General features: G+C 35.0%; 1 protein-coding gene across 4 annotated transcripts in view; it reads right to left on the bottom strand.

The window, feature by feature from the left end:
- Positions 1-856: 856 nt before the first annotated feature.
- fam114a2 (family with sequence similarity 114 member A2) overlaps positions 857-11,596 on the bottom strand; it is a 37,226-nt gene continuing 26,486 nt past the window's right edge. For all 4 annotated transcript variants that reach the window (XM_043703518.2, XM_043703516.2, XM_043703517.2 and 1 more), the window contains exons 9-14: positions 11,492-11,577; positions 10,191-10,340; positions 7,403-7,542; positions 4,990-5,062; positions 4,504-4,557; positions 857-2,788 (exon numbers count right to left, since the gene is read on the bottom strand). In XM_043703518.2, the coding sequence (XP_043559453.2) occupies positions 2,687-2,788; positions 4,504-4,557; positions 4,990-5,062; positions 7,403-7,542; positions 10,191-10,340; positions 11,492-11,577 (605 nt within the window). In that variant the 3' untranslated portion in view covers positions 857-2,686. The remainder of the gene's footprint in view (positions 2,789-4,503; positions 4,558-4,989; positions 5,063-7,402; positions 7,543-10,190; positions 10,341-11,491; positions 11,578-11,596) is intronic.

Raw genomic sequence — 11,596 nt, 5'->3', positions numbered from 1 at the left:
TGGTGTAATACAGTTTTCTAGCTGTTGAGTCAGATCTAGCGCCACTGTTGGTAGGTGTCGGTATCTGTAAGTAGTGTGTTTTTTCAATGTACTGTGTTCTGTTCAGGATGACGGTCATGCGCACTTTGTCTGCTGGTAGGATTACAATATGTGTCTTTTCTGACTCCTTCCAGAGAGTTCCTTTCCTGTGTCTTTCTCCCTGCTTAGTGTTGATGTTACTGCCTGTCTGATGGCCTGGTGGGTTTCTTCAGCAAGTCCATTGTCCTTCAGGGTTGATTTTAGTGTCACTAGGAAGTCTTTTTGTCTGCCTACCTGTAGTTGTAGTTCATCCCTCATACTAGGGCAGCTTTTTCCGTATCGAAGTGTGGTCGGTCCAACAGGTTCTTTATCCAAACTTCTGAAGTGTCTGTTATTGTCCTGATGAAGGGCTTTTGCCCGAAATTTCTATTTTCCGGCTTCTCGGATGCTGCCTGACCTGCTGTGCTTTTCCAGCACCATTGTAATGTGGACTACTATTGTGTGAAAGTTTGTCCAGTTTTGCTTGTAGAGCTAGTCTTTTCTTTGTCTTGGTCAGCTGTTGTTTAGTGTTGATGGCTCATTCTAATATACTTGTCCATTCCTGGACGGTAATGTTAGTGTAGAGTTTTTTGGCTCAAAATTTCCCCTTTGTATTTGTGTACACCATTTATCATTTCCTGTAACATTCTGCAGCCATTCTGTTCTGCTGTTCTTCTGGCTTGTGGGGTGTTGAGAAGTAGTTTATATTTGACACATCGCAGTAATATCTTTTTTCTGACGTAGTGACGTAAAAAGATTTACAAAAAAAGGAAGCTTACATAAATGGATAACATCAATAAACAATAATGTTCCATTTATTTTTATAAATGAAACCAAAATTGATATACATCACTACATATTACAGATTCTAAATTAAAATGCAGAATATTTACGACAAAATGAATTAAGTTCCCCTTATTCCTTGGTGACCACCAACTTCCTGATATTGAAAATAAGATTTAGTAAATACTATTTTCTCTAGGCAATATCAGACTCAGTTAAAGGAAGAAGGTGCTATAATTTGTAGTAACTAATGAATGGGAACCCAAGGAACTAAGAATAATATATCCTCCATTTGCTGGATGTGAATGTAATATTGCTGCTACTGCAGGTGAGTGATTAAACTTAATTTAAGATGATATATTAAAAGGGTTGTATAACTAGATAGGCCAGCACCAAAAGATCAGGCTTGAACACTTAAAAGCTTCTTAATTCCTTCACAGAAGAGAAGCAAATGCTATAAATTGTGGCAGCTACAAATATACTTTACCCATAACTATGAGCTGAACTCACAGATGATCAAGCTATCTTGATTTACATAGAAACATGTTTATATAAAATGCACATTTTATCCAGAAGAGTCATGGGCCATTGCATTTTACATGTAATTAATTACTTTGAACTGCATCTGCTTTAACACACAAGATGAGGGACTAGTTTATCTTTTTCTTTATAAAAAAAAAGGTTATGGTTGAACAAGGAATCAGGTATGACACTGACATAGCTCCCTGCTGCTCTCTGAATGGTGCCAGAACTATGGCATTATGAAAAAATCTAGAACATGTTAATAATAGCTCATCTGGATAAAAGACAGACAAAGCTCCATGGGTTTCTCACAGCATGAATTTAGATCTATTTATGAGTCAATTCTTAGTGTATTCAAAATAATTCACTGAATTATCTCAAATATTTGAGATGCAAAATAAGAATGTTTAAATGCACCTAAAGTGAATTTAGTTAAATGATCAGACTGGCAACCGACATTAAACTATAGTGAAATACTGCCACTAGGTTAATTACTTCTGTGCATTCTCCATTACTGTATTTACTTTTATAAAAGCTGATTTCATGTAAACTTAACTTCAAAATTTGTGGCCTAAAAATAGAAAAGTTTCATTTAAAAGTCACCCCTAGAGTTTGAAGGTTCAAATGACCAAACATTTCAGAACAGAAATATAATGCTGGAGACCTTAAATAACTTGATTTGACTGTAAATATATAAATACTAAATGAAAATAAAAGTGTAAATAAAACCTGATTTATTTACAAAGTGGGCAATGTTTAAAAATGTTAGCTAATCAATACGAAGTCTTTAGTGTTTTTTTTACTTTATTCCATTACAATGTTTGTTTATGTATTTCATTTGGGGCCTAATCTCAAATATTTGATTTTTACACAAGTCCTTTATATTGTATATAACATACTTACAAATAACATTTCATTTTGTACAAATGCAATTAATAACTGAAAAAATATGTATTATTTTATACTGGACAAAAATATATTTAGAGGCAATTAAGGCATGAAGCATTCTGTCACTTAAAGACAAAAGCTTTAATTTCAAGAAATCTGAGCTAACTCTTATCCTGACTTTAATATTGGAATCTTGCAGAAATCAGACCAAAAGAAAGAAAAATGTTTTTCCAAAAAAAATTCAAACTCATCAAATGTCCAGCTTTTATTTGGAGCAGGATTGCTTTTCCTTCACTGTTAAACTCCACCTCCCATCAGAATCTGTCTAAAACAGCCTCCACTGCTCACAAAATGCAACCTTAAATAATCCGCACTTGTTAATCAAGTTTTGGCAGAGAACTTGAACAAAAATTTCGTATCAGGCAAATGAATAAAGTCAGTGTACAGTGATGTCCGAGCGAATCTGGATTTCAGAAATTTGAAGAACTGGAAGCAGGAGCTGAAATGCGTCCTGAATGTAGGTTGCACTATTGGAAGCCTGAAAGAGAAGTGAAAATATGTTACAAATACAGCTGGAGAGATTTACCTTTGCACAAAAATACATAGATATTGACTAGCATGACTGAAGAAGGATGAACTGCTAAGTTTTGCAGTTCTGCCTCTTCATTTGAATTATTGAATGAATCTTACTAGCATAATATTGAGATCTCAAAGTCTGAATGCATCCAACTTTGACTATTCTCCCCGCCCCAAGTTTTATTTTATAATCAACCCAGGGTAAAAATCAATACTGATTATCAGACATCCCCAAATGTTAAAGGAAATTGAGTGAATACCAGGTAAATTACAAAATTATGTTCATGCAAGATCAAGTCTTCTGGCTCATCAGAAATAGCAAACACCAAAAATTGCAAGAGGTGTGCACTTCAGGATCAGCATTTCACGTGGCCACCAGTGTTTTCAATATTTGATCCTCTGAATAATTTGATGTTTTCTTTTGTGCTGTTAATGGCTGCTTTACACAAAACAGTTGTTTCAACTGGCAGTTTTCTTTTGTGGTGATGATAGAATTGCAAAAATAAAAGATATGCATTTTAATATTTCACCTTGTGTAACTTTGCAAGTTAGATGCATATAAGCACAGCATTTAATAATTGGGGAACAGTTGCATTGGAAGAGCAATGGGCCACAGGTACAAGATAGGTGATACCTTTTATTAAGAAGCATTTAAAGGAAATTCTCTCCAGTAAATTACGTAATTTCCCAATATATTTTATGGTATCCTATCCACATTGGCTCTTTTTACTAGCCTTGCTGTAGACAAATATATTTACAGAGTTCTGCAAAATGTACTAAAAATATTTCTGCACAATGAAATGTTGTGGTAACTCAACTTCAATAAAAAAAACTTGCCTATATATTATATACCTGGGATGTTCTAAACCACTGGTGATGCAACAAAGTACTTTTGAAGTGTCACCACTATCATAAAATCCCTAAAGTGTGGAAGCAGGCCATATTGGACCAACAAGTCCACACCAGCCCTCCAAAAGAGTAACCCACCCTTTATTCAAGTAAATTGAACAATCACCTGGACATGGGGCAATTTCTCAAACAATGTGAAATGACTAATAGTGTTCTTTGTGATACTGTGAACAGAGATATTGTGCTAAATTTGTTATTGAAGTGAGTTAGGTTTTCCTTAAAATACATAAACTATCTTCAATCACAAAATAATTACTTTAACATTTAACTGGATGCTTTGGATATCAACGAAATGATGCAGAAAAAAAGAATTTTGCACTTGTGTAGCAGGTGACAGATCCTTAGGTCTTTACAAAATGTATCACAGCTAATTAAGTGCAATTATTGTTATTATGCAAGGAACTAATTTACATACCCCCAAGGACACATATCATAATGATATAAAAGTGACCAGGTACTCTGGTTTATTTTTGGCGTTGATTAAGAGTAACAACATTTAACTAGACATCCTCTGCTTCAAGTAATGCTCTGCAATATTTTACCTCCACGTAAATGAGCAAGTGGGGCCTTAGTCTTTCCTCAAAGTCAGTACCTCCAACAATGTATCATTCCTCTAGTTCTACACTGATGTGTCAGTCTACACTCAATACTCAGATGCTGACACTGAGAATGCCATCACTGAGCCACTGATATATCTGTAGTGGAACTTTGGTTAATGTAGCGAATTCAACCAGATGCAGTGCATACATTGATCTTGATATAAATTACCTCCAAAAATACTCCAGTAATTAATGGATTAAGAACCTCTACCTTCGCTTTAGCCTGTAAAAAAAAAGTGATTGGTGAGTATATTTGTACAGGAAAGCATCAAAAATAAAATACTGCAAGGAAAGCCAGGAAACACACATTTTTAATATTACAACGAGGAAACCAAGTCATGACCAAGAAACAGGAAACAATGCTTTTTATTTTCAACTGAACAAAAGGTGCAATCTCGATTGCAGGCTTTGTTACTGAGGAGAGAGCCAGCATGCTTGGAGCAACAGGCAAATTTTTAAAAATTATCTTCTCCAAGTTACAAAGGTTCAATAATAAAGTTAATGTAAAAAAAAATCTTACGACAAGCTGAATGAATTCTACTGGATGTAACTATTTGCTTAGCCAGAGTTGTAAGTTCTACACATCTCTGCCTACTTCGAGAGATATAACCTGATTTACAGTTCTGCACAAGAGGAGAAAAGCTCAGTTCCTTACCCCTATTGTTGTCAAACAGGAGGTAAATTGTTTCGAAAGAGCAGCCACTTCCTTACACAAGACAATAGTCACTCTGTAAATAGAAAATGGATTTAGGAAAAAATGTTCAACAATTCAAAAGACATTAATACTCATGAGGACAGATACACGAATACCAGATTTCAAAGAAAAAGCCAATTCATACTCCATAAAGAAAATGGTTCTGATTAGTTACCAAATAGCTTCTGATTGGTTGAATACACCAGTGAACAATTGTATCCCAAGTTTAATTGGGGAAAGTCTCGGTTTGCAGAGGACAAGGCATGTAGCTTCTAGCAACCATGAGTGAACCACATTGAGAAACTGAATGGGTTGTTAGGGTAATTCTTAGCATAATTCATATTGTTTGAAAGGTGTTATCCAATTGTGGAATCAGATCTATATAGACTTGTTTAGTAGAGTCACTATTCTGCCTGTTGCAAACAGTGCGGAGACATGCTGTTTGGTATTAAGACTTAAGGCCAACATATCTAGCATTACAGCAGCATTGAGACTCGGTTGGGTGGGGGTGGGAGGGATCAAATATATAGGTATACATGAAAAGTTAAGAAAGAAAACAAAAAGGAGCATCAGTTCTTTCCACTTACAAGACAGAATGTTGTATCAATGTAATACATTCCATCAAAGCTGTTTACTGGCAGCCCCATTATGACAAATCATGGTGAAGGAGAGACCAGTATCACAGTTTGTCTAAAATAAACTCATTCAGAAGATTAAGAAAAAAATCATCTTTTATTCTATTTAAAATGTCATTGCCTCTTCTGAACAGGGGTGGCCAAACCTGGATGCAGAACTCAAAGAAACTTAACCATCACCTTGTTAGAAAGTTTTCCATTGTTTGTTTACAACTTGTGCTCTTATTTACAAAACCTAAAAACTGAAGGAACTTTTTTGTGGCATTATTTTCCTGATACTTAAGGATTTTTAAGAGGTGAAATCAGGTCTTGATAGTGTAAAAAGTGGAAAAACAAGACAACATCTCATTTCAGACTCTGTTTACAATGGAAAGCAAAATCAGATCAACTATTCCTTGATTCCATCCAAGACTAAGTTTGCCAGTTAAATATTTGATTTCCCAACTCATTCTGTTCCTCTACATTCACTCCAGAACTCAAATGTAATTGGGAACAAAGCTCAAGATTCCATTATAAAGTATATGTTCATCAATTTAAAAATGCAAAGCAAGCATTCCCTTCTATTCTGGGAATGTTTAAAACCTCCTATGAACAGAAATGCTAGATATAATCAGCTGACCAGGCAGCATTTGAGGAGAGAAACAGTGTTAACATTTCAATTTGCTGACCTTTAATTAAAACTGCAAATCATTAGAAATGTATAGATTTTAACTAAGTGAACAGGAGGAGGTTGGGAAATGAATAAAATTCTGTGACAGGGTGACAGAGAGGAGAGGTTAATGACAGAAGAAAAATTAGACCAAAAACAAAACTTACAACAAAAAAAAAGCAAACAGAAGAGACTGCAGTCTGAAATTATTGAACTTAACATTGAGTAGGGAAGGCCACAAAATGCTTAATTGAAAAAGGAAGTCCTGTTCCTCATGTTTGTAACATCAGTTCCAAAATGCAATGCTTTGTATAGGTGTTCTTTAACCCTCAACCAAAGACTCTCCTACTATGGTTGATAATGTCCTCAACAGTGTTTGCCCCATTTCCAGCCAGCCATTCTGAACTCACTCCTCCCCAGAATCTCGTCATCACCTTCTACCACTACAGCCTCCATATTCAGCAAATTATCCTGCACTTTTTCAATCATGATGCTACTACCAAACTCAGCTTCTCCTGCTCTTTCAGCACTCCCATATGATCACTGCCTCCATGACACTTGGTCCACTTATCAATCACCTCCAATACCCATCCAGTTCCTACGGCCCATTTCCAAAGTAGCTCAGGAGACGCAGCACCTGCTTTTTCACTTCCTCTCTCCTCACTGCCCAAGGTCCAGGTGCAAGTGTGATTTTTTTTTTTTTAAAAAGGATTTTAGTTTGTTTTGCTTTTCGGATGGCAGCTGTTCAAACTACCATTCACATCTCCCTTAGATGCACCTTTTGTTTCTTTACTATTCCCTTTGGCATTGAGCTGTATATACCCTTTCTTCAATTAAACTTTCTTTCCTTCCAATGTACCGTAAGTACAGTTTCTTTTATTTTCCTCCAACATCCTCACCCCACCATTTCACTTGCTTAAACCTATTACATTTCTAACTTTTCCCAACTTCAGTGAAAAATCAACTTGAAATATTAACTGTTTCTCTAGCTACTGATATTGCCTGAGTTGGTGGGTAACATTTTCTGATTATGTTTCAGAGTTGAGCATTTACAGTATTTTACTTTTGTAATAGTATTAAAATATCATACTTTGACAGTGTTTTTGCACGATCCAGTGCACCCACATCATGGTCCTGACCGTGAAGAATTAGTACTGCCACTTTATGGAATTGTTCAATGGATCGAGCAGTAAGTTCTGCCAGGCTTCTGATCGCAGATGTATGGATGTTCTGTGAATTTTAGAAACAAATTATGTATTTTGAGGTTAGATCAAGCAGAACTATTTCTCCTCAATCAATTTATCTATTTAAAACCAAGAAGTATAGCTGAAACCATCATCCAACTTTCTTATTGGGTAATATAATATAATGGAAACTTTGACATTCAGATTCTGATTACAAACCTTTATCATCCTTGTTGAATATCAAGTAGCAGGCAGTGGACAAAATACGTGAAAATTACAGTGTCTGCTTACAAGGTATATATTTGATTACAGTATAACAATGTGTGCAAAGAATCAGTGAACATTGAAGATCTGCTCTGCATGTTTTGTCCAATGATAGATGGAGCAAACATGATTATTAAATAATCAAATGTCATCACATGGCATGTGTTTGCTGAATATATTTCTAGGTAAAGAATAGATTTCTAGGTAAACACATCATATAGAGTTGCTTCGACAGGGATCTCATCAACAATTATCATGAAGCAGTGCAATTTTCTTGTCACATTTTTAAATGATGTATTGGGTGCCTCACAAATTATTCAGTAATCTGCCTGAGCCAGATGGTGTGTTAGGGCACATAACAGAGACTTTTGTTCAAATCAGACTCTACCTAGAAAATGCTTTTCTCACCAAGTCACTCAGAAGATCAAACTAACAAAGTCGCAACGAGAGACAGAAATAGAATCTCAGATTTGAGTCAACATAACAGGCAGCAGGTTGTCATTCGCCTGAACATAAAGTAATGAGGCATTTAACAATGAAAAATAAAATGATTAAATTTAAGTCCAAATGACTAGCCACTTAAAGATTGTAAAGGGAAAGTTGTTATAGTCTTAACAGACCATAATGCTACACTCTCATTAAAGAGAGACAACAGATGGTGGTTTAACCACACCGTCACCACACCTCAGGGGAGGAGAGAATCCTTCATGGTAACCTCAGCTAATGTGGTAAATGAACACACACACTTTTGGTGTTATTATGCATCACAAACCAGCTGTCCAGCCAATTGAGCCAAAGCTCTAAGTTAAACTCTCAACTGTTATAAGTAATGTATATACTCGTGTAAAAGTTGATCTTATGTAAACGTTGGCCAAAATATGTATTTTCCACATATCTTGTATAAAAAGGTCAACCCTACTATATCACACTATAAAACCTTTTACAAAGGAAACTGCAAGCTCCCATTAACACACTTAAACAAAATCACATTCATGCTGGTAACTGTACTCAATCTGTTTACTATATTGCGTCTCTATTAATTCATAACTCTCCTTAGCCCACTTGGTTTACTACAGCATGTTTTGACTCTCATTCATTCACACTGGTACTAAGTCTACTGGTACTTACCGCACTTTGCTCACTATACATCCAAACGTTAATATCGTTAAAAAGTTAATCATGTCATTACATCTGAATAAAAGTGAGATACATTAACTACATATATCTTTAATTCTTCGACAAGTTTGTTAATGTTGTGAGGTTCATTACATAAGAGTAAATGGGAAGGAAACGGAAGAATTTGGCAGGAAAGTTCAAGATGCAAAATTTAACAAATGTTTAATTTTAAGTGCGCTATTATACCAGGCCATGATGATGTTGAACAGTGCAATTTTGCAGGATTTCAATGAAACTTTGATATGTTAAATTTTCATACCAGTATGTATAATATAAATTTATTACCAGTAATTAATTCTTGTTTCTCTTGCTTTTATCTAGTAATTACCTTTACCACAATTCATTGTGTTTTTCTTCTTTACCTGAGATTAGTTGAGTGATCAAATTGACTTTTCAAACTGCAGCATGATAGTTTCATTTCTTTCATGTGTAAATGACATTTTTTTTAAAAAAAGTAACATTCACAGGTTAACTAACAATTAGTAACATATTGTAACATATTATCTGGCTGACATCAATTGTTACAGTTAACCTGTGAATGTAACATTCAAAAAAAAAATTGTCATTTACACATGAAAGAAGTGAAACTATCATGGTATTTGAACAGATGAAAGATTCCACAAACAATCAAGGTGATTTTCAATGTATAATTTCAGTTACATCACACTGTAAACTTCTGCTATAAATTCAGTGTCTTACAATTGTGTACTCCACAATCACCTGATGAAGGAGCAGCGCTCCGAAAGCTAGTGCTTCCAATTAAACCTGTTGGACTATAACCTGGTGTTGTGCGATTTTTAACTTGAAATAGTGTTGCCGATCTTTCACTGTTGCTGGGTCAAATTTCTGGGGCTCTCTCCCTGTACCAAATGGACTGCAGTAGTTCAGGTTGGCTGCCTACCAAGTCATTTAGATTTGAGCAAAAAGTATTGACCTAGCCAGCAATATCCCCATTTCATTTCTTAAGAAATTAAAAAAAGCCATAGTCTTATTAGAAGTGAAAAGACCCACCTACTGATCTGAACAGCACATTACCAACAGTCATTACTGGAAGTAATGTGCAAATCTGTCTCCTATTTTAGCACAGATGTTTATTTATGTAAATAAAATTGGTAAATATCAGAGTTAATTTGGGATGTTAATATGCTGCAAACACAAGCAAAATGTTTCACTGTATATTATGGAAACAATTTCTAAGCTAGTTAACCATTATTGGAAACCAGTTCTCAAAAAGTTTAAAGCAGTTTCCGTTACCTCAATTGAAAGTTTATGACCTTTGCTCAAATCATCAGGTTTAGATTCTTCGCTGTGCTCTTTCTTCTCTGGATCTTCTGACATATCTTCTACTTGCGTCAGTGACATAACATTTATTTCACTTATACGATCTTGAGCATGCTTTCTGGCCTGAAACAGTTGCAAGTCTTGGATTATTTAGCAAAACAACAATAAACAAAAACAGATTTAAGTTTGAAGATAAAACAAATCACTGTAGCAGGGTAGAGGGGATCTGATTTACCAATATTCCAGCAGATGCCAGAATGCTTGGTAACTAAAATAATAAAGCATATTCTTCCCCTGAAACAAATATAAATAAAACCTATTGACTATTTGTTAAAATCAAAGGGTTTGAATATTTTGTAATCCCTACAGCATGATCATATTGTGGATTGGACACATTAAAGTTTCTTGACTTGTAAAGAAAAACAACTATCTTAATGCTTATATTTTCAATGTTTAAGGGTTAAAAACAAAAACATCTGATGTTGCAAGGTTAATTCAAATGAAAGGTCTTGTGTGTCTTAACTGTTCTTCAATCTGTCAACATTTTCCAACCTTATTTCTCTGATTTTTATTTTCTATTTGTGGTACCAATATCTTTCTGGCATTTTTTTAAAAAAATGGGTAATTACAGATTTATAGATTCAGAGAATTTAAAAGGCTTTAACGTAGTAATAATGCATGTGTGTTTGGCATCAACTGTTTGAAAACAGCTAGTTACCTAATTGATTTAAATAGACAGGGTAAAACTGTTAAAATTTCACCTTTTTTTAAAAAAGAATGATTTCTCTCCCTTCATTTTCCAACAAACAATCCAAGTTCGAACAATTCCTTGCAATAAAAAACCCTCCAAACTGCTTCTTATCCTTAAGTGTCTAATATTATAAAGCCATTAGACTCAGCAGAACTAAGCCATTCGGTCTTCAAGTCTGCTTCCCCATTCAATGAAATCAAAGTTGATCTAACAATCTACAACTTCAATTTCCTGCTTTATCTCCATAATCCTTGACTCTTACTGAGTAAAAATCAGTCTATTTTAGCCTTGGTTGCTATTGACTCCTTACCACCTCTCTGTATCTAGCCTATCAAGCCTCTTTTTGAATAAGGGTGTTACATTGGCAGTTTCCCATTACTCTTCGATTTTTTTCTAAATTTCGAGATTTCCTGGAAGATTACAATCCGTGCATCCACTATCTTTGTAGCTACTTCCTTTAATATCCTAAAATGCAACCCATCAGATCAGGGGACTTATCAGTGTCATATCAATCTACACTTACTTGGCCCAGTTTGTCAGACGTAGCAGCAATTTTCATCTCTGATAACAACTCAGACAATTCTTTCACAAATCCAGACCCGTCACCCCCTGCAAGGTCAATCACATT

This window comes from Chiloscyllium plagiosum, unplaced genomic scaffold (genome assembly GCF_037043375.1).
Source record: "Chiloscyllium plagiosum isolate Xiang-an unplaced genomic scaffold, Cpla_swu_hap1 HiC_scaffold_16, whole genome shotgun sequence".
Classification (NCBI taxonomy): domain Eukaryota; kingdom Metazoa; phylum Chordata; class Chondrichthyes; order Orectolobiformes; family Hemiscylliidae; genus Chiloscyllium; species Chiloscyllium plagiosum.
The sequence above is the reverse complement of the archived record's forward strand: the minus strand, read 5'-3'. Positions and strand labels throughout refer to the sequence as shown.